At 49.1% G+C, this 23,619-nt stretch overlaps 1 protein-coding gene across 2 annotated transcripts in view; it reads left to right on the top strand.

Annotated features, from left to right (window-relative positions):
- The first annotated feature begins 55 nt into the window (after positions 1-55).
- The window catches only part of TBC1D8 (TBC1 domain family member 8), a 65,283-nt gene continuing 41,719 nt past the window's right edge, over positions 56-23,619 (top strand). The window contains exon 1 of one of the 2 annotated variants that reach the window (XM_029048287.2): positions 56-364. In XM_029048287.2, coding sequence (XP_028904120.1) covers positions 238-364 — 127 coding nt within the window. In that variant the 5' untranslated portion in view covers positions 56-237. Of the gene's footprint in view, positions 365-592; positions 613-23,619 lie in introns of those variants that run through there. The other variant, XM_029048290.2, reaches the window with a different exon arrangement.

Genomic DNA, 23,619 nt, shown 5'->3' with positions numbered 1-23,619 from the left:
CCTCTCCTGTTTCTCCTCCCCGTGCTGCTCCCGCTCCTGTTCTCCTCCTCCTCCTGGTCGGCGGGGCGGGGCGCGGTGCAGCTGGGGTTGCTGCTGCTGTGGGGCCGGTGTCCGTCTGTCCGCTGCAGCCCCAGGGCGGGGGTTCTCCTCTCCTCCCCTCTCCTCCCCTGTGGTCCCCGGGGCCGGGGGGCCATGTGACGGGCGTCTGGGCCGGGGCGCGGGGCCCGGGGGCCGAAGATGTGGCTGAAGCCGGAGGAGGCGGTGCTGAAAAACGCCCTGAAGCTGTGGGTCACCCACAAGCGCAACCGCTACTTCGTCCTGCAGCGCCGGCGGGGGCACGGAGAGCCCGGAGCCCGCTTCGCCGGTAAGGACGCCCCCCGGGCCCCACCCCACACGGTGATTGACCGGGGAGCCAGCGGGGAGGTGGGTGACCCCCTCCAGCTGGACCCCACGGACACTCACCCCTGGAGTGGTTGACCGGGGAGGCGGGTGACCCCCTCCAGCTGGACCCCACGGACACTCACCCCTGGAGTGGTTGACCGGGGAGGCGGGTGATCTCCCCCTGCAGCTGGACCCTACAGGCATTCACCCCTGGAGTGGTTGACCAGAGAGGTGGGTGACCCCCTGCAGCTGGACCCTCCGGGCACTCACCCCTGGAGTGGTTGACCACAGAGCCAGCGGGGAGGTGGATGATCCCCTGCAGCTGGACCCCACCTGCCCTTACCCTGGAGTGATTCACCGGGGAGGTGGGTGACCCCCTGCAGCTGGACCCTCCGGACACTCACCCCTGGAGTGGTTGACCGGGGAGCCAGCGGGGAGGTGGGTGATCCCCCTGCAGCTGGACCCTCCGGGCACTCACCCCTGGAGTGGTTGACCATAGAGCCAGCGGGGAGGTGGATGATCCCCTGCAGCTGGACCCCACCGGCCCTTACCCCGGAGTGAGGTGGGTGATCCCCAGCAGCTGGACCTCATGGGCTTTCACGCAGGAGTAGTTGACCAGGGAGCCAGCGGGGAGGTGGGCGATGCCTTGCAGCCAGACCCCCACCGGCTCCCTCACCCTGGGGTGGTTGACCGCTGCAGTCGGGACCCTCGCTCAGGGGCGAGGGGGCATAGGATGACCCCCACCAGGAACCCAAATCCCAGCTCCAAGGCAGGGGGCGTTCTTGGCTTCAGGGTACACGGGCCGCGGCGGGGCACGGGAGGAACCGAGAGCCGCTTTCCCGGTAGTCCAGGTGGGCAGGAAACAGGCCGGGCTGGGGCCGATGCCCGCCGAAAGAGTCGGGATGGGGGAGACGCCTAGCTGCCCGCCTGCTTCACCCAAGGGCATCGTTTGGAGGGAGCAGGAGATAGGGCCCCGGTGGGCAGAACCTTGCAGGAACTGAAAGCCCTGACCCTTTGGTGGTTTTCACTACCTTTGCCCCCCTTGGCTGGGTGGTCTCAAGTGGTCTTCAGCTCAGGGAGGATCAAGCTCATAGCCTATATCATAATTATGGTACTCATTAGGTGCTTACCCTGTGCCAGGCACTGAGGTAGATACAAGTTGATCAGGTTGGACGCCATCCCTGTCTCGCATGAGGCTCACACTCTTAATCCCCCTTTTACAGATGAGGGAACGAAGGCCCAGAGAAGCAAAGTGACTTGCCCTAGGTCGGGTGGCAGAGCGGGGATTAGAACCCAGGTCCTTCCGACTCCCGAACCGGGGCTCTGTCCGCTGAGCGACACGATCGGCCGTGTGGCATGGGTTGATTCATGCATGCTGTTTAAGGGGAGCCTGAGGAGCTGATTGCAAAAAAAAAATAAATTTCTGAAGAGTTGTCTTTGTATTTGAAAAAGATGCCACAGGGGTGACGTTCATCTCTGGGTGGTAGTGATAGTATTTATTAAGAGCTTATTGGGCGCAGGTGTGTGCATGTGGCTATACAAGCCAATGCGGGACTCCCCTTCCTGCCAACAATATGCACACGTACACAAACACAAGGCTGGACCGTCTGGTTTCTTGGCCATGCTTAATTCTCACCTCCTTGTCTCACCACTGTTAGGAAGTGTCTGCCCAAAAACAGCAGCTCCTTTTTAGAGGAACAGTGTGGCTCAGTGGAAAGAGCCCAGGCTTCGGAGTCAGAGGTGGTGGGTTCTAATCCCGGCTCTGCCACTTGTGTGCTGTGTGACTTTGGGCAAATCACTTCACTTCTCTGTGCCTCAGTTACCCTCATCCGGAAAACAGGGATTAAGACTGAGAGCCCCACCTGGGACAACCTGATAACTTTGTATCTCCCCCAGGGCTTAGCACAGTGCTTGGCACAAAGTAGGCACTTAACAAATACCATCATCATCATTTATTATTATTATTCTCCTTCCCAAAACCATCCTGTAGGCGTCCTCCATTTGAAACTCTCCCGAACGGTGGGCTGGGAATCTACATTCGTGTTTCTTCTTGTTCTTGTCTATCGCTGGGTCTCGGGCTGTGTTACCCCGGAAACAGTAGTCCGCGACGGTATTTAGTTCCCGGTTGCCGACTCGGTGTCCGGTTGTGTGTACGGTTTACCTGGTGTCCATTGATCCATCGCCTCGGATTTCTTTAGACCGCTCCGGCTCACCGCCCCTGGCGGACTCGGTTAACGGGATTATAGGCGTGGGTTCAATCGTCTGCCCGCAGCGATGCTTGAAAGGTTGTCTCCAGGACTTTGGATGTTGCTCAAAGTCTGTTGCGTTGGACAGGTTTCCGAGAGAACCCGAAGCACGTTCTCACACCTGTGTCCAAGTTCTCTGATGTGGCCGAGTAGAATAATTTGAGTGAGGCCGGCCCGTCCTTTTTGCCGGGGAAGTAATCAGCCTGGACACCTTCAGCTGGGATGTAGCTAGTTCAGGGGAAGCAGCGTGGCCCAGTGGATAGAGCAAGGACCTGGGTTCTAATCCTGCTTCTGTCCCTAAATAATTATGGTATTTAAGCGCTCGCTATAATTATGGTGTTTGCTAAGCACTTACTATGTGCCAAGCGCTGCGATAGACACAAGGTAATCAGGTTGTCCCATGTGGGGCTCACAGTATTAATCCCCATTTTACAGATGAGGGAAGTGAGGCACAGAGAAGTGAAGTGACTTGCCCAAGGGCACACAGCAGATGTGGCAGAGCTGGGATTAGAGCCCGTGTCCTCTGACTCCCAAGCCCGGGCTCTTTCCACTAAGCCACGCTGCTTCTCTATGTGCTTACAATGTGCCAGGGACTGTACTAAGCGCCGGGATGGATACAGGCCAATTGGGTTGGACACAGTCCCCGTCCCATGCGGGGCTTCTGGTCTCAATCCCCATTTTACAGATGAGGTAACTGAGGCACAGAGCTCTGTGGCCCTGGGCAAGTCGCTTTACTTCTCTGTGCCTCAGTTACCCATCTGTAAAATGGAGAGCCAGGATTGGCTGTGGTTGTAGAAGGGCTGAGAAGGTGGGAAGGTGGTGGTTTGCTGGATGTGGGTAGGGAAGGAATTGCAGGCAGAAGGGCGGATGTGAGCGAGAGGTTGGAAACAGGAGAGAGGAGATTGGGGCACCGTGAGGACCAAGCAGTATTTAGGGTTTTTGCAACCTGAGTACATTGAGTTCTGTGAAACGGTGAGGTTGTTAACGTTCTTGTGGAACCCCAATTTAGGAATTCCCACTATAGGGCTACTATTAGATACCCGTCCAGTAACACAAGCCGGGCCAGAAGTCAGTCAATCGTATTTATTAAGCACGTACTGTTTGCAGACCACTGTACTAAGTGCTTAAGCTGTCCATCCCCTTGCCCCCTCCTACCTCACCTCCCTTCTCTCCTTCTCCAGCCCATCCCGTACACTCCGCTCCTCCGCCGCTCACCTCCTCACTGAGCCTCGTCGTCGCCTGTCCCGCCGTCGACCCCCGACCCACGTCCTACATCTGGCCTGGAATGCCCTCCCTCCTCACCTCCGCCAAACTAGCCCTCTTCCCCCCTTCCAAGCCCCCTACTGAGAACCCACCTCCTCCAGGAGGCCTTCCCAGACTGAGCCCCCCTTTTCCTCTGCTCCCCCTCCCCATCCCCCCTTCTCCACCCTCTGCTTCACCCCCTTCCCACCCCACAGCACTGTGTATATTAATGACATATTTATTATTCCATTTTATTAGTGTACATAGCTATAATTCTATTTATTTTGATGCTGTCGATGCCTGTCTACTTGCTTTGTTTGATTGTCTGTCCCACCCCTTCTAGACTGGTGAGCCCCGTTGTTGGGTAGAGATTGTCTCTGTTGCCAAATTGTACTTTCCAAGCGCTTAGTAGAGTGCTCTGCCCACAGTAAGTGCTCAATAAATACGATCGAATGAATGAGAGTGTGCCATGTAAACCTACATAAAAAAAATTCCCTGCCCACGATGAGCTTACAGTCTGGCAGGGGGCGAATACGATACAGAAGCAGCGTGGCTTACTGGAGAGAGCCCGGGCTTGGAAGTCGGGGGTCATGGGTTCTAATTCCGCCTCTGCCACTAGTCTGCTGTGTAACCTTGGGCAAGTCACTTCACTTCTCTGGGCCTCAGTTACCTCATCTTTAAAATGGGGATTGAGTCTGACAGCCCCTCGTGGGACAGGGACCGTGTCCAACCTAATACGCTGTATCTACCCCAGCTCTTAGTACAGTGCTTGGCACTTAGTAAGCGCTTAACAAACACCACAATATTTATATGTTGCTACGGCAGCTGCTGCTTCTGATCCCCACAGATGTTCAGCGTTGGAAGACTGTGCTCCAATCGATTGAAAGGAAGAGTGAGAACATGTGTTGACAGAACATCGCTTAAGATTAAAGTCGCTTAACTTCTCTGTGCTTCAGTTACCTCATCTGTAAAATGGGGATTAAAACCGTGAGCCCCCACGTGGGACAACCGGATGACCTTGTATCCACCCCAGTGCTTAGAACAGCGCTTAGCACATAGTAAGCACATAATGAATACCATAATAATAATAACTGAGTCAATTTCACCCAGTAAAAGAGCAGCAAGTGTGTCAAGCATTTGGCTAGTTGTAGACATAACAATCAGGTGAGAGGCAGCATGGCCTTGTGGAAAGAGCAAAGGCCTGGGAGGCAGAGGACCTGGGTTCTAATTCCGGCTCTGCCACTTGTCTGCTGGGAGACCTTGGACAAGCCATTTAACTTTCCTGGGCCTCAATTTCCTCACCTTTAATGTAGGGATTAAATCCTCCTCCAACTTAGACTGTGAGCCCCAAGTGGGACAGGGACTGTGTCCAACCTGGTTATCTTGTATCTACCCCAGCGCTTAGTGCAGTGCCTGACACAAAGTAAGTCCTGAACAAGTACCATTAAAAAAAAAGTAGGAATTTTTTTATTGAAACATAGCCTCTTTCATTCATTCAATAGTATTTATTGAGCACTTACTATGTGCAGAGCACCGTACTAAGCGCTTGGAATGTACAGTTTGGCAACAGATAGAGATGACCCATCTACTACCCCCAAGCCTTGAATCTCAGTGGAATAAATAATAATAATAATAATGATGCTGGTATTTAAGTGCTTACTATGTGCCAAGCACTGTTCTAAGCGCTGGATGGTTACTTGAATGTAATTTTCCCTAACACAAGGCTCCTAAAAACACAACTAATGCTTTAGAGCAGAAATGACTATATTTGGGAGCTCTTAATAATTGTGATATTTAAATGCTTACTATGTGCCAGACACTGTACTAAATACTGGGGTGGATGCAAGGTCATTGGATTGGACACAGTCCCTGTCCCACACAGGGCTCACAGTCTTAATCCCCGTTTTCCAGATGAGGAAACTGAAGGAACAGAGAAGTAAAGTGACTTGTCCCAGGTCACACAGCAGACTGGGATTCCAGAGGGTTCTAAAGGCTTGTCAAGTGCCCATCGTTCCAGGTTCTCGTGGCTGGAGGCCGAAGTGCCGGGGAGTGACTAGGTAGGCAGGAGCCTTCTGAGATTTTCTGGCCTGCAAATTCCCGGGGAATATCAGGTGAGAAGGAAGGAACTATTAGAGTAACCAAGGCAAGGAATTATTTGTGCGTGTGTATGTGGTGCTTTTTGGTGGGGAGGAAGGGGTAATCTGAGCCAGAGGTAATGTTAAAGGAGCACTGTATGCTTCTTTGCAGTAGATTCAAGGCCGAAGTTGCCGAAATATAGTCGAAGGGGCTGTCCGTCGTTAGAAACTGTTTTCTTTCAGAGCTGAAAATGGCAGTTCCTGGGGCACAGACCGTCCAGACTCTTTTGACTGATGCTCTGTTGATTCAGTTGTGCAAACACTCTAAGGATTAAAGTACGTGTCGTTGACCGTGTTGGCATGATGCTGCGTCTCTTTCTAATAACGAGAAAAACGACAATCGAGGGGGAACGATTGCATTTATGGACAGAGAGTTCCAACAGAGGCCGCTCCTACTGGACCTTAGACACTTAGGTTTATTAAACCTGCTCTTTTCAGGGCACTGGACTGAGTGGTTGGGAGCAGTCAAAAGTAGAAGGCCTTGAGGTGCTAACTCCACACCTTTTGAAAGCAAAACAAAAGACAATAACATTGCGGGATGGATCGCAGTGTTAACAGTGAGTCAGAGAAGCAGCATGGCCCGGTGCAAAGAGGAAGTCCGAGGACCTGAATTCTATTGGCGGCCCTGCCCCTCATCTGCTGGGTGACCTTGGACAATTCACTCAATGCCTCGGTTATCTTATCTGGAAAAATGGGGATTAGAGCTGTGAGTCGCAAGTGGAACATGGACTGTGTCTAACCTGACTGGCTTGTATTTACCCCAGTGCTTAGTGGAGTGCGTGGCACATGGTAAGCACTTAGACACCATAAAAAAAAAAATTGATTCTGGATTGTTTGCTTGCAAAACGAAGCCTCCGCGTCACCTTCTTTTTAAGTGTTTTTGTCTTCCTGTTGTCCCTCTGTGGTTTTTTTTTTAAAAAACCAACCATTTCTTGAAATCCAGCTTTGTGCTCTGCAAAATTCCCCAAAGAAAGCAGTCCAGAATGGACACCGTGGTGGAGTGGAAAGAGCACAGGCCTGGGAGTCATGCGTTCAGTCAGTCGTATTTATTGAGCGCTTACTGTGCACAGTACACTGTACTAAGCACTTGTAGAGTACAATTCGGCAACAGATAGAGACAATCCCTACTCAACAACGGGCTCGAAGTCTAGAAGCAGATGGGAAGCAGTGTGGCTTAAGGGAAGCAGCATGGCTTAGTGGCAAGAGCACAGGCTTGGGAGTCAGAGGACACGGGTTCTAATCCCGGCTCTGCCACTTGTCTGCTGTGTGACCTTGGGCAAGTTGCTTAACTTCTCTGTGCCTCAGTTACCTCATCTGTAAAACGGGGATTAAAACTGAGCCCTATGTGGGGCAATCTGATTACCTTGTATCCACCCCAGTGCTTAGAACAGTCATCGGCACATAGTAAGCGCTTAATAAATACCGTAATTATTAGAAGAGTCACATTCTAGAGTCAGAAGGTCATGGGTTCTAATGCCGGCTCTGCCGTTTGCTGTGTGACCTTGGACATGTCACTTCTCTTCTCTGGGTCTGTTACCTCCTCTGTAAAATGGGGATTGAGACTGTGAGCCCCACATGGAACAGGGACTGTGTCCAACCCGATTTGCTTGTATTCACTCCAGCACTTAGAGTCCTTGGGACACAGTAAGCACTTAATAATTACCATAATTATTATTATTAGAACTAATACTAATCAGGGGACCTGAGTTCTAATTCCAAGTCCACCACTTGCCTGCTGGTTGAGCATGGGTAAGTCAGGTAGCTTCTCTGGGCCTCAGTTTCCTCAACTTTCAATGAGAATAAAATACTCATTCTCCCTCCTTCTTAGACTGTGAGCCCCATGTGCGACAGGAACTGTGTCCAAACTGATTATCCTGTATCTACCCCAGTGCTTAGTGCAGTGCTTGGCACATAGTACGGACTAAACAAATACCACTACTATTAGTACTAGACAGTGACAATATTTGTTTTTATGAGGGTCCGGGCTGTTGTAAAGTCTCCCTTAGCATAAATCTAGTGTGAAGAGGAGTTGAGGGGTCATTCACAAGAGATAATAGTAATCATAATTATGGTACCTAAGCTCTTACTATGTGCCAAGCACTGTACTTAGCACTGGGGTGGATGTAAGACAATCGGGTCCCACCTGGGGCTAAGTAGGAGGGAGGACAGGGATTGAATCCCCATTTTGCAGGTGGGGGAACTGAGGCCCAGAGAAGTGAAGCGACTTGCCCAAGATCCCACAGCTGGAATTCGAACCCAGATCCTCTGACTCCCCAGCCTGGTTTCTTTTCTTTTCATGAGGCCGTGCCGCTTTTCTAGTTATCGGAGGGATAACTTAGAAAGCCCTAGGAGGGCTTAAATAAGATGAGGATGGGGCCTCCTGTCCAAAATGACAGGTGAGCCTCCCTCTTAAGGTTTCAGGATCCAGAACCTGAGCAGAGGAATTGATTTTAGTGTTAATCGTGGTCAGAGGTGGATCGTTCTTGCTCTGACCCACATGGCATTGCTCATGACCTCATATTTCTCTTCCTAGATCTTACTGCCCAGCTCTTGCCCGTGCCCAGTAAGTGCTGAATAAATGCTTTATTGCCGCTACGGATTTCTTGATCTTGAGATGCATTAGCATCCGAACTAATGGCAAAGGACGACAGATAGTCTCGGTAATTCAGGGAGAATACGCTGTCGGTTGCTTTTCATTCTGTTTCTATAGTTTGTCGTCTCAGAAGCCTGCAGTTAGCATTCGTAATGTCTGTGTTCCTGGAATTCATTCGTTCACTTCATTGAATCGTGTTTGAGTGCTTGCTGTGTGCAGAGCGCTGTACTAAGCGCTTGGGAGAGTACGATACAACAATAAACAGTCACATTCCCTGCCCCCAATGAGCTTACTGTCTAGAAGGGGGAAGAGAGACATCGATACAAATAAATAAATGACTGATATGGACATAAGTGCTGCGGGGCTGAGAAGGGAGAAGAGGAAAGGGAGCAAGTCGGGGTGATGCAGAAGAGAGTGGGAGATGAGAAAAAGCGGGGCTTAGTCTGGGAGGGCCTCTTGGAGGAGATGGGCCTTCAGGCAGGCTTTGAATGGGGCTGGGAGGCAATTGTCTGTTGGATTTGAGGAGGAAAGGTCTTCCGGGCCAGAGACGGGATGTGGGCAAGGAGAAATGTGATTTCTGCTCTGGAGCCTACACTTTAATCAATCAACGGTGTTTATCGAGCACTCAGTAGGTGCACAGCACTGTACTAAGCGCTTGGGAGAGTACAGTACCACAGAATTACCAGACACGTTCCCTGCATAACAAGCTTACGGTCTAGAGACAGAAACAAGCAAGCAGAAACTGTTGACTCTTCTAATGGGAAGAGAATAGAGAAGCAGCGTGGCTCAGTGGAAAGAGCCTAGGCTTGGAAGTCAGAGGTCATGGGCTCGACTCCCAGCTCTGCCACTTGTCAGCTGTGTGACTGTGAGCGAGTCACTTCACTTCTCTGAGCCTCAGTTACCTCATCTGTAAAATGGGGATTAACTGTGAGCCTCATGTGGGACAACCTGATTACCCTGTATTTACCCTAGTGCTTAGAACAGTGCTCTGCACATAGTAAGCACTTAACAAATACCAACATTATTATTATTGGAATAACCACTGTTGGTCGATACCGTTAAATACGAAGAGACTGAAATGGCAGAGGACTTGGTGTATCAGGAGGTGGGGCGTTAATCCCAGGCACTACAGGAAGCGCTCAATAAATATGACTGGCCGACTGATTAATCGGGGAACGCCTTCCGGAGGAACGTTGGCCTGAAGCAGAGTTTTCTTTCGGCTCTTTTGATTTCTCCCGCTGCATTTTGGTAGTCTCAGTTGGGGTTGGGTAACACAGATATCACCTTCAAGACTTGCTGGCAGTGAAGCAGGTGACGTTAGCCGTCCTCCCCCAGCTCTTGCTCTAAACCCTCCCCCCTCGTTATTGTATTTTTTTTTGCTGATTGAGCTCGGTTGGATTCGATTTCACACTTAAAAATAGCTGCTGCAGCTGCCCATTAGGAACTTTCATGACTGAGACTCGTGAAAAATAAGTCCATTTGCCCGGAAGCGCTCCCTGTTTTTAGTCAATGCCACAGATGCAGCTCTGGACATGTTTGAGTGCCAGAGTTAACTAATTCTCACAGGCCTCTGCCCCGTAGTTCTGATGTTAATAGTAATAATGGCATTTGTTAAGCGCTTATTATGTGCCAGGCGCTGTACTAAGCGTTGGGGTGGATACAAGCAAATCAGGTTGGACACGGTCCCTGTCCCATATGGGGCTCCTAGTCTCAATCCCCATTTTCCAGATGAGGGAACTGAGGCCCAGAGCAGTGCAGTGACATGCCCAAGGTCACACAGCAGACAAATGGCAGAACCATGTGTGACTTGGGGCCAGTCAGTTCACTTCTCTGCAGCTCAGTTACTTCATCTGGAAAATGGGGATTAAGAGTGTGAGCCCCACGTGAGACAACCTGATTACCTTGTATCTACCCCAGCAATTAGAACAGTGCTTGGCACAAAGTAAGCGCTGAACAAATACCATCATTATTATTATTATTAGTATCTCCCTCTGTCTTTCCTGTTAGAAGTTAAGAGCATGGGGGGTGGTGTTTGGGGGATCGAGACTGTGAGCCCCATGTGGTACAGGCAACTCAATTCGCTTGTATCCACCCCAGCACTTAGTACAGTGCCTGGCACATAGTAAGCGCTTAACAAGTACCATAATTATTATTATTATTGTGTTAGACTGAGAGCTCCTTGTGGGCAGGAAAAGTGTCTACCAACCCTATGTCGTATTTATTGAGCACTTACTGGGTGCAAAGCACTGTACTAAACGCTTGAGAGAGCACAATATAACAGCAGACACATTCCTGCCCACAGTGAGCTAACAGTCTAAAGGGGGAGACAGCCATTACGAGAAATAGATAAATAAGTAAATTACAGATCTATACGTATGTACTGTGGGGAAGGGAGGGAATGAAGGAGCGAGTATGAGTGGCACGGAGGGAGTGGGAGAGGAGAGGAGGGCTTAGTCAGGGAAGGCTTCTTGGAGGAGATGGGCCTTCGCTAAGGTTTTGAAGTAGGGGAGAGCAAATGCTCAGTGAGAGGTGAGGCCGCAGAGGGCACCTGCATGCTTCTAGATCATGTCATCGTCCCCGAGGCCCCCGGATGGCACCGGTTGGAATCAGCAGCCAGGCTCCAACGGTCACAGCGCCTTCAAGCCAGTGATGCCCGCCCCTCTCACGCTCAAGGATCCTCTAACCCGAGCAACCAGCCTGCATTATCATTCCTGAGAGGGAGGGTGTGATCCAGCTTTCCCTCTTACCCCCCCCCCCAGCCACTTAAAAAGAATAATAATAATGGCATTTGTTAGGCGCTTACTGTATACCACGCTCTGTTCCAAGAGCTATCATAGATACAAGCTCATCAGGCTGGGCACGGTTCCTAACCCACGTGGGGTTCCCAGCCTCAATCCCCATTTTTACAGATGAGGTAACCGAGACCCAGAGAAATGAAGCGACTTGCCCGAGGTCCCACGGCAGACGTGTGGCAGAGCCAGGATTAGAACCCAGGTCCTTGTGACTCCCAGGCCTGGGCTCTATCCGTTAAGCCTAGCTGCTTCTCACTAAGACCCGCTGCTTCTCGTAAGGCCACTTCCCTTAGACCTTTCCAGGAAGCCGCAGACACTCTGGTCAAACCCGGTGGAGGAGCAGCTGTGAGAAGAACACACACAGAGACACGCACGTGAAAGTCACCTACGGGTGTGTGAGTGGCTTAAAAAACCAACGTGGGACCCCCGATCCCAGCCACAGGGTGTGCACACATAGTAACCGTCTCTTGCTTCGCTTAGATTTTTGCAGACCTTGCTGGTGTTTTTTGGCTGTTTTTCTCTAGATTGTAAGCTCTTTGTGGACAGGGAGCGGGTCTGTTAGGTTGTTGCACACAGTAAATGGTCAATAAATATGATTGACTGTAAGCTCCTACAGTTATTACATGTACAGTCCTAATAACAGCATCGTTCTCTCCCAAATGCTTAATTCAGTACTCGGCAAACAGTAAGCGCTTAACAAATGCCAATGATTGATTTTTTTTTTTTACTCTTTTATTTTTTGGTCCCTCGTTTCATGATCCCTGCTAAGCTTTTTCTCAAAAATTGCCACTCTCCTTGCTTCATGGTTGCAGGGCTTTTTGCTGGCCTCTCTGAAGCAATTGACTCCCAGTTCGAAGTTGGACCGCCGCTTAGAAATACATCGTCTAAGGATGTGTTTTTCTTGTCTTTCAGACAGTTCTTTTATCCCCCCCTCCCCGGCCTTTTGTTTTTACCAGTTTCAGCTCTCAACAGGGCACCTGTTTGGGTCTCCTGTCATCCACTCTCTTCGTGTCACACCCAGAAGAGCTGTGTTGTGGGGAACCTAGCTTCGGCGTTCGGGGACCGACTTAGTTTGAGGACTAAGTTGTGGGATCCTGTCTGGACATAGATGTTGACTAGAGCCCGTAAGTTCAGGTGATCGGGCATCTCAAGTAATCAGATGTGGTATCTTTAGAAAGTCGAGGTCTAGGTCTGCCGAGAAGCAGCATGGTGTGGTGGATAGAGCATGGACCTCGGAGTCAGGAGGTCACGGGTTCTAATCTGGACTCTGCCACTTGTCTGCTGTGTGACTTTGGCAAGTTGCTTCACTTCTCTGAGCCTCAGTTCCCTCATCTGTAAAACGGGTTTTGAGACTGTGAGGTCCATGAGGGACAGGGACCGTGTCCGATTTGCATGTGTCCACCCCAGCGCTTAGTGTAGTGCCTGCGACTTAAAAAGCACTCGACAAATGCCACAGTTATCAGTCAGATGTTATGTCTGGAAAATCTAGTTCTCACAGCTATTTAGAAGGCTGAAGAGAGCAAATACTTCAGTTCTGAAGACCTTTAGACAGTAAGCTCGTTGTGGGCAGGAATTGGTCTGTTAAATTGTCCTCTCCCAAGTGGGTTGTACAGTGCTCTGCATGCAGTAAGCGCTCAACAGATTCGATCGACTGGCTGATCTTTGTTGTCGTTTGGAGCTGAATACTTGGGGTTCTCATGTCCCTCTGGTATTTGGGTCCATAAACTGTGTCTCCAGTTCCCCCCAACCATGCGCTGTCCTCCTTGGAGGATCATAGCTCCGAAATTAGGGCCACTTCTGAGGAAAGCCCAAATGGTGGTGTTGATCCTGGCCTTGTTTTTTTTCTTTGCGGTTTTTGTTAAGCACGTACTATGTGCCAGGCACTGTACTATGCGCGGGGACAGATACAAGCTAATCAAGTTGGACAGTCTCACCTGGGGCTCTCGAGCTTAACTTCATTTTACAGATGAGGTAACTGACATCCAGAGAAGTGAAGTGACTTGCCTCAGGTCACACAGCAGGCAAGTGGCGGAGTTGGGATTAGAATCCAGGTCCTGACTCCCAGTCCTGCACTCTATCCAGTAAACCCTGCTGTTTGCCCTTGGTATTCTCCCTGTTGTGCAGTCCCATCCAGTGGTGTGGCTTAATGAGTCTCTTTCATGGTAGGGGATGAAAAAGCAATATGAAAAAAATCAGGGAAATAAATTTCTTCCTCTTCGTGTTTATGAAACACCGGGTAAGCTTTCCTCAGGATCTCAGAAGCGGCTGGGGATTTCCAAGGGGGATTTTGAGTTGGCAATGGGGCAGAAGTGAGTCCAAGGAACAGTGTCTTCTCACCTTTGGCGAAAATTTTGTTCAGTGGCATATTGTGAAACCCGAGGCGCAGGGACTCAGACTTAACGCCAATAGTGGGCTGGAGAGAACCCTTTCTAGGGGCACTTGAAAACTGCACCAGTGAAACAATTAGACAAAACTGGGTTTTTCACATATTTAATCTCTGAAAGGGTGACCGGCCTTTGGAATAAGTTTTTGGGCTATAAAGTATTGGCTGATAAAACCTGAATGGTGTTCATTCATTGATTCGTATGGTTGAGCACTTACTATGTGCAGGGCACTGTATTGAGCGCTTGGGAGAGTTCGATACAACAATAAATAGACACGTTCCCCACCCACTACGAGCCTACAGTCTAGAGGGTATCAGGTGTGTGTGACCCCACTTCCCCCTCCAGTTATCGTCCTATCTCCCTACTACCCTTCCTTTCCAAAATCTTAGAACGAATCGTCTACAATCGATGCCTAGAATTCCTTAACTCCCATTCTCTCCTAGACCCCCTCCAATCTGGCTTCCGTCCCCTCCACTCTACCGAGACTGCTCTCTCTAAGGTCACCCATGACCTCCTTCTTGCCAAATCCAATGGCTCCTACTCCATTCTGATCCTCCTTGACCTCTCTGCTGCCTTTGACACTGTCGACCATCCCCTCCTCCTCCATACCTTATCTCACCTTGGCTTCACGGACTCTGTCCTCTCCTGGTTCTCCTCTTACCTCTCTGGCCGATCATTCTCGGTCTCCTACGCTGGAGCCTCCTCCCCCTCCCATCCTTTAACTGTTGGAGTTCCTCAAGGGTCAGTTCTTGGCCCTCTTCTGTTCTCCATTTACACTCACTCCCTCGGTGAACTCATCCGCTCTCACGGCTTTGACTACCATCTCTACGCAGATGACACGCAGATCTACATCTCCGCCCCTGTCCTCTCCCCCTCCCTTCGGGCTCGCATCTCCTCCTGCCTCCGGGACGTCTCCACCTGGATGTCGGCCCGCCACCTAAAACTCAACATGAGCAAGACTGAGCTCCTCATCTTCCCTCCCAAGCCCGGTCCGCTCCCAGACTTCTCCATCACCGTGGATGGCACGACCATCCTTCCCGTCCCGCAGGCCCGCAATCTCGGTGTCATCCTTGACTCGTCCCTCTCGTTCACCCCACACATCCTATCCGTTACCGAGACCTGCCGGTTTCACCTCTACAATATCGCCAAGATCCGCCCTTTCCTCTCCACCCGAACGGCTACCTCACTATTACGGGCTCTCGTTATATCCCGGCTAGACTACTGTGTTGGCCTTCTCTCTGACCTCCCTTCCTCCTCTCTCGCCCCGCTCCGGTCTATTCTTCACTCCGCTGCCCGGCTCATCTTCCTGCAGAAACGATCTGGGCATGTCACTCCCCTTCTTAAACAACTCCAGTGGTTGCCTATCGACCTCCGCTCCAAACAAAAACTCCTCACTCTAGGCTTCAAGGCTCTCCATCACCTCGCCCCTTCCTACCTCTCCTCCCTTCTCTCTTTCTACCGCCCACCCCGCACGCTCCGCTCCTCTGCCGCCCACCTCCTCGCCGTCCCTCGGTCTCGCCTATCCCGCCGTCGACCCCTGGGTCACGTCCTCCCGCGGTCCTGGAACGCCCTCCCTCCTCACCTCCGCCAAACTGATTCTCTTTCCCTCTTCAAAACCTTACTTAAAAATCACCTCCTCCAAGAGGCCTTCCCAGACTGAGCTCCTCTTCCCCCTCTACTCCCTCTGCCATCCCCCCTTTACCTCTCCGCAGCTAAAGCCTCATTTTCCCCTTTTCCCTCTGCTCCTCCACCTCTCCCTTCCCATCCCCACAGCACTGTACCCGTCCGCTCAACTGTATATATTTTCGTTACCCTATTTATTTTGTTAATGAATTGTACATCGCCTTGATTCTATTTAGTTGCCATTGTTTTTACGAGATGTTCTTCCCCTTGACGCTGTTTAGTGCCATTGTTCTTGTCTGTCCGTCTCCCCCGATTAGACTGTAAGCCCGTCAAACGGCAGGGACTGTCTCTATCTGTTGCCGACTTGTTCATCCCAAGCGCTTAGTACAGTGCTCTGCACATAGTAAGCGCTCAATAAATACTATTGAATGAATGAAGTGCTGACCGAATTCTGACCGAATACGAGACAGGTATGAAAGATATCCAGAAGATAACTTCCACCTTGAATAAATACCCAGGGAACTTGAGATTACTCGGTGAGGGATCATCTCGCCTTGGATTGGCTGGTCACTCGATTTCCTTTCCTGTGGGGAATTGGTAGAGCAAATCGGGCCCTAGATAGTTCATAGTTGAGATGAAATTCAAATCTGTGGATTTTACTCTTTGATAGAGAAGCCTGGCCTTGTGGAAAGAGCAGCAATCTCGGAGTCAGGAGCCCTGGCTTCTCATCCTCACTCTGCCATGGGCCTGCTGTGTTACATTGGGCAAGTCAATGTGTCTGTGCCTCGGTTTCTTCAGTTGTAAAATGGAGATTAAACCCTACTCCCTTCAGGTGAGTCTGTGAGCCCAGTGTTGGACAGGGACTGTATTTAGTCTGATTATATTGCTTGGCATCATCATCAATGGTATTTTTTGAGCGCTTACTGTGTGCAGCGTACTGTTCTAAGTGCTTGGGTAGAGTAATAATAATGTTGGATTTGTTAAGCGCTTACTATGTGCCGAGCACTGTTCTAAGCGCTGGGGTAGATACAGGGTAATCAGGTTGTCCCACATGGGGCTCACAGTCTTCGTCCCCATTTTACGGATGAGGGAACTGAGGCACAGAGAAGTGAAGTGACTTGCCCACAGTCACACAGCTGACAAGTGGCAGAGCCGGGATTCAAACCCATGACCTCTGACTCCCAAGCCCGGCCTCTTTCCACTGAGCCACACTGCTTCTCAGTGCAGCAGAGTACAATGCAACAGAGTTGGTAGGCATATTCCGTGCCCAGCAGCAATCTTACAGTCCAGAGGGGGAGATAATTTATATTTAATATAAATAATTTATCATTTCAGAGATACGTACTTAAGGGCTGTGGGGCGACGTCACAGATTGAAGTAAATAGATGGCACAGAAGGGAGAAGGAGCCAGGGAAAAGAGGGCTTAACTGGGGAGAGCCTCTTGGAAGAGATGTGACATCAGGAAGGTTTTGAAGGTTGATTGGAGCGGGGAGGTAGTTCCAGACTGGAGAGAAGATTTGGGAAAGGATTTGGTGGCGTTGGACAAAATCGGAATACTATGAGCAAGCCGGACCTAGAAAAGCATCATAGAATATAGTGGCTCATAGTAAGCGCTTACCAATACCGTAATTATTATTATTCTTACCAGAAGAAGGTTTAATGGAGAGGAAGGTGGAACTGATGCCTAAAATGAGATTCGTGGATTTTACTTCCTGTTCCCATTTCCCCCTAGATTATTAAGGGTTGTCTTTTCCCTGATTGAGTCATTCTTGTTCATTTGACCTTAATCCACTTATGCCGAAAAGGAATTTAAAATAGGATGAAGGCTATGACAGAAATTCATTAACCCGAGGGGGATTTCCTCGTTTAAAAATTAAACTAAATACCCGCCAACCCCTCTTAATTTTCTTTCTCCCCCGGGTAGCGAGAAGAAACAGGGATAAGAAGATTTCGAACAAGGGCAACAGAAGTTCTGTTGGAAGGCACCTCCACTCTCTGGGCAAGGAGCCGCATGGGGTTTTAGGTGTTTAAGGAAAGCCAGGCTCAACCTCGAAATAAAAATTCTACTATGTACGTAGCAAAGTTAGTCTGGGAATTCTCGACTACACCACTTTCAACAAGTTGTAACACCCCAGTTCAGAAAACACAACCATGCCTACCGAGGCGAGGGGTGACGGCGGCGGCGACCACTTCCTCCTCACGATCCCTCCTCCCCCCACCGCCCCCCAAGACTGTGTAGAAAGGCCTAGAATGGTCGCATTTACCCGGAGAAGGCCACCCAGTGCCAGGTGCCTGGAAGCTGAATATCCTTTTAATGTCGGAAAAGACAGGAAGGATTTTTATGTGCAAGCCCTCTCAATCTCTATTTTGGTACCGCTTTTCTTTCCTTTCTCCTTTGGTTTTATCCTCCCCTATGAATGGGAAGTCTCTTCAAAGTGTCCTACTTGCTCTCCGCCAGGAAAGGGGAGTGAATAGTTAGCTTTTTTGACAGAATCGGATAAAAATAAGTTCCTGAGTCTGCCAAACCAGCCATCTGACGTGCTGTAGGGGCTCATGTATGTTGTCTTCTGTGGTAGCGGGTTTAAAATCTTGGGGCTCAGTTGCCGCACGGTGTCTGTCGGCAGACTGCCGTCTTCGGGGGTGATCTTGGGATTTCAAAAGGCTGGTGAATTTCTCAGCTGAAGCAGTTCAATTCCAGAATGATTCGGGTTGATTTAGCGGGTTGGGCGTAGTAAGGTCTGCACAGGCCAGGTTAAGCTAGGCTTTTTTTTTTTAATGGTATTTAAACGTTTATGTGCCGGGCACTGTGCTGAGCGCTGGGAAAGATACAAGGTGATCAGGTTGGACACAGTCCATGTTCCACATCGAGATCGCAGTCTTACTCCCCATTTTTCATTCATTCATTCATTCAATCGCATCTATTGAGCGCTTACCGTGTGCGGAGCACTGTACTGAGTGCTTGGGAAAGTACAATACAACAACAAACAGTGACTGCCCACAACGAGGTCATGGTCTAGAGTGGGGGAGGCAGACATCAATACAAATAAGTAAAAATACAGCTGTGTACCTAAGTGATTAGACTGTAAGCCCGACATTGGGCGGGGATCGTCTCTATCTATTGCCAAATTGTACATTCCAAGCGCTTAGTACAGTGCTCTGCACACAGTAAACTCTCAATAAATACTATTGAATGGATGAATGAATACTTTCGGAGCCGTGGGGCGCGGGGGAGAGCAAAGGGGAGCAAGTCAGGGCGACGCAGAAGGGAGAGGGAGATGAAGGAAAGTGAGGCTTAGTCTGGGAAGGCTTATTGGAGGAGAAGGAACTGAGGCACAGAGAACTGAAATGATTTGCCCAAGGCCACACAGCAGACAAGTGGCAGAGCCATGATTAATAATATAATAATGTTGGTATTTGTTAAGGGCTTACTATGTGCAGAGCACTGTTCTAAGCACTGGGGGAGATACAGGGTAATCAGGTTGTCCCATGTGAGGCTCACAGTCAATAAATAATTTATAAAATATAATTTAAAGATATGTACATAAGTGGCATGAGGTTAGGGGTGGGTGAATATCACATGTGCCCAAGTCACAGACCCAAGGACATAGACAACGCAGAAAGGAGGGCGAGCTGGGAAAAGAGGGCTGAATTGGGGGAGGCCTTTTGGAGGAGATTCATTCATTCAATCGTATTTATTATGCGCTTACTGTGTGCAGAGCGCTGTGTAAGCACTTGGGAAAATACAGTACAGCAATAAAGAGTGACAATCTCTTCCCACAACGAGTTCTCAGTCGGGGGAGATGTGACTTTAATAAGGCTTTTGAAGGTGGAGACAGTGGTAGGTTGGCATATATGGAGGGGAAGGGAATTCCAGGCTTGGGAAAGGGGTCGACGGGGAGGTAGACAAGATCGGGGCACATTAAGTAAGTAAATAATTGTGGTACTTGTTAAGCGCGTACTATGAGCCAGGCACAGTTATGAGGTTCTCACTCTTAATCCCCATTTCCCAGATGAGGTAACAGGCCCAGAGAAGTGAAGTGACTTGCCCAACATCACACAGCACGCAAGTGGCATAGCTGGGATTAGAACCCATGACCTTCTGACTCCCAGGCCCGTACTCTATCCACTACACCATGCTGCTTCCCACTACCGAAGCAGTAGTCAAGGCAGGATAAGGTAAGTGCTTGGATCAGCATCGTAGCAGTTTAGATGGAGAGGAAAGGGTGGATTTTAGCAACTAAATACCTATCCCACCTTTCTCCTTCTTCCTCCGAGCCGTTCAATATTTTAGTGCCCGTCCCTCCTGCTAGAGTGTAAGCTCGTTGAGAGCAGGGACCAGGTCTTCTGTTATATACTTCATCTTCTTCCAAATGCTTGTAGTGGGAGCTCAATAGATGTCACTGATTTCTTTGAATGGACTCGTAACACTATCGATTAAATACTGAATTTCCCATTAGGCCTACATGCCACACTCTTAACTAGTTGAGTCCAAACGAGGGCAAGGGGAGGAAGGAAGGGTATGTTTGTGTGTGGTAAGTTTTTATGATTGTTTTATACCCTTTTTTTTTTGCCACCGAGCCTCAGCCATCTCCTTTCTTCCTTTTCCACGCTCCATCTCTGTTTTTAAAATCTAAGTTTCCTCACCTGTAAAATCTGGGGGAAAATACCTGTTCTGCCTCCTGCCGGACTTCGTCTAAGCTCTTCGTGGGCCGGGAGCATGATGACCAACTCTGTTGTACTCTCCCAAGCGCTTAGTACAGTGCTTTGCATGCAATAAGCGCTCTCTACCATTGATTGATCTGATTATCTTGTGCCTATCATGAATTCATTCATTAACTGTCACATTTATTGAGCACTCACGTTGTGTAGAACACTGTAATAAGTTCTAGGGAGAGCACAGTCTAACGCTAAACAGACACATTCCCTTCCCACAACGAGCTGACAGTCTAGAGTAATCCCAACATGTAGTACAGTGCTAAAACTACAGTGAGCGCTTAACAGATATCACCATTTTTACAGCGAGAATCAGAAGTCTGAAACAGAAGGGTACTGGTGTTTTGGGCCATATTTATGCAGGAAGGGTTGCTTGTTCCAGGGAAAGGTTGTGGCTTCTCTGACCCTTCTGACTTTCCTTGTTTTTTGCCGTTGCCTGTCGTAGCAGTAAAAGCATGTAAAGAGAACACCCTCTCCCTCAAAATAATAGCCAACAGAAAAAGAAGGAAATCTATTCTTTCTAAAAAAAAATTTACCCTAAACCAAAATCCTGATTGCAGAGACAATTTTGTATACAAGAATCATCGTTTTCCTTTTTCCTGGGAGGTCTAAGAGGAGAGAATTTGAAGAAGTTTGCCAATGCAAATGTTGTGGTGAATCTCCCACACAGGGACTAACAGAGCAATCAGATTTCACTGATTAGGACTCAAAAATTAAAACCAGGGTTGTATACCTCAATCAAACAACGGTATTTACTGAGCACTTAGAGATATTTACATTTCTTTCAAGAGAGCTAAATACGTTTTAAACACCATGGCTTAGTGGAAAATCCAGGGGCCTAACTGCACCTTGGCCACTTGCCTGCAGTGTGACCTTGGGCAAGTCATTTAAACTTCTGTGTCTCAGTCTCCTCGTTTGCAAAATGGGGATTGATTACCTGTTCTCCTCCCTTAGACTGGCTGCCTCGCATGGGACAGGGACTGTGTCCGACTTAATTATCTCGTATCCACCCCAGCGCTTGGTACGGTGCTTGGCACAAAATAAGTGCTTAACAAATTCCACCATTATTATTATTATTTACATTATAACTATCTGTAAATTTTCTCCACCATTTCCAGATGAAAATACCCTGCTGTTTGGTTTCAATCTAGAAATGTTCTGGAGAAAACAGGAACCTGCAACAACCATCTGCCCGAAAGTGTTTAAAGATATTAATTGTCATTGTCTTATTAAAATCTTTCATTCTGTTAAGACATTGAGCCACTTTAGGGTATACTGTTAGCGCTAACACTAAAAATGCATTATTTCAGTGATCCAAAATTCACCCCGCTGGCTATTTTATGTCTCTAGGAAAACCCAACTCTGTTAAATTCATTTGGGGAAAATATAGAACCTCATTTTTTTTCTTTTGCTCAGTAGGTCATTTGTATTTGTCTACTCTGTGCATAGCATTGTACCAAGTGCTTGGATATAACAGACACATTCCCTGCTCGCAACAAGTTTATAATCTAGAGGGGGAGACAGACATTAGTATAAATAAATAAATGACAGGTATGTACATAAGTGCTGTGGGACTGAGAGGGGAAAATGAATAGAGGGAGCAAGTTTGGGTGACTAAATGGAGTAGAGGAAGAGGAAAGGAGGGGTTAGTCGGGGAAGGCTTCTTGGAGGAGATGTGCCTTCAATAAGGCTTTGAAGTTGAGGGAGATAAATTTTCTATCAGATATAAAGAGGGAAGGCATGGTGGGCGAGAGGGCAGTGGCAAGATAGACCAGATCGAGGTACATTGTGAAGTTTGGCATTAGAGGAATGAAGTGCGCGGGCTGGGTTGTAATAGGAGAGAAGTGAGGTGAGGTAGGAGGGGGCGAGGCGATTGAGTACTTTAAAGCCGTTAGTAAGGAGTTTCTGTTTGATGCGGAGGTGGTTGGGCAACCACTGGAGGTTCTTGAGGAGGGGGAAAACATGGCCTGAACGTTTCTGTAGAAAAATGATCCAGGCAGCAGAGTGAAGTATGGACCAGAATGGGGAGAGAGAGGAGGCTGATCAGGCGTGTTCAGATAAATGCTTGGATGACAGTGGTAGAAGTTTGGATGGAGAGGAAAGGGCGGATTTTAGCGATGTGAAGGTCAAGCCGATAGGATTTAGTGATGGATTGAATATGGGTTGAGTGAAAGAGAGAAGAGTCAAGGATAACGCCAAGACTCTGAGGCTTGCGAGACAGGAAGGATGGTGGTGCCGACTGAGGGATGGGAAAGTCAGGGGAAGCACAGGGTTTGTTTGGGAAGATAAAGAGCTCTTTGTGGACGTGTTAAGTTTGAGGTGACGGCAGGGCATCCAAGTAGAGATGTCTTGAAGGCAAGAGGAAATGTTAGAATGCAGAAGGGGAGAGAGATTAGAGCTGGAGATGTAGATTTAGGAATCATCCACATTGAGGTGGTAGTTGAAACCATGGGAGCCAAGGAGTTCTCCAAAGAAGTGGGTGGAGATGGAGAATAGAAGGGGACCCAGAACTGAACTTCGAGGGACCCCCACAGTCAGGGGATGGGAGGCAGAGGAGGAGGCCCCTAAAGAGACTGAGAATAAGGAATCAGAGAGATAGGAGTAGAACCAGGAGAGGACGATGTCAGTGAAGCCGAGATTGGATAATGTTTCTAGGAGAAGGGAATGGTCGATGGTGTCAAAGGCAGCTGGATAGGTCGAGGAGGTTTGGATGGAATAGAGGCGGTTGGATTTGGCAAGAAGGAAATCATTGGTGACCTTTGAGAGGGCAGTTTCTTTGGAGTTCAGAGGACGGAAGCCAGATTGGAGAGGGTTAAGGAGAGAATTGGAGGAGAGGAACTCCAGACAGTGGGTGTAGACAACTCGCTCAAGGAGTTTGGCGAGGAATGGTAGGAGAGAGATAGGGTGATAACTGGAGGGAGCCATGGGGTCAAGGGAGGGTTTTGGGGTGTTTTTTTTAGGATAGGAGAGACATCTGTTTACCTGGCTGGAATTTCCCACTCAAATGTCATTCTGAAAGAGGAAGCAGCATGACCTAGTGAAAAGACTGTAGGCTTGGGCATCTCTACCTCATGCTTTCTTTGTTACCTTGGAGAAGCAGCGTGGCTCAGTGGAAAGAGCACGGGCTTTGGAGTCAGGGCTCATGAGTTCGAATCCCAGCTCTGCCACTTGCCGGCTGTGTGACTGTGGGCAAGTCACTTAACTTCTCTGTGCCTCAGTTCCCTCATCTGTAAAATGGGGATTAAGACTGTGAGCCCCACATGGGACAACCTGATTCCCCTATGTCTACCCCAGCGCTTAGAACAGTGCTCGGCACATAGTAAGCGCTTAACAAATACCAACATTAAGTCACTTAATAATAATAACGATGACATTTGTTAAGGGTAAACTATGTGCCAAGCACTGTTCTAAGTGCTGGGGTAGATACAAGGTCATGAGGTTGGTCCACGTGGGGTTTACAGTCTTAATCCCCATTTTACAGATGAGGTAACTGAAGCACAGAGAAGTGAA

Source organism: Ornithorhynchus anatinus, chromosome 20 (assembly GCF_004115215.2).
Source record: "Ornithorhynchus anatinus isolate Pmale09 chromosome 20, mOrnAna1.pri.v4, whole genome shotgun sequence".
NCBI lineage: Eukaryota > Metazoa > Chordata > Mammalia > Monotremata > Ornithorhynchidae > Ornithorhynchus > Ornithorhynchus anatinus.
Note: the sequence above shows the minus strand (reverse complement) of the source record. Positions and strands in the feature narration are given on the sequence as shown.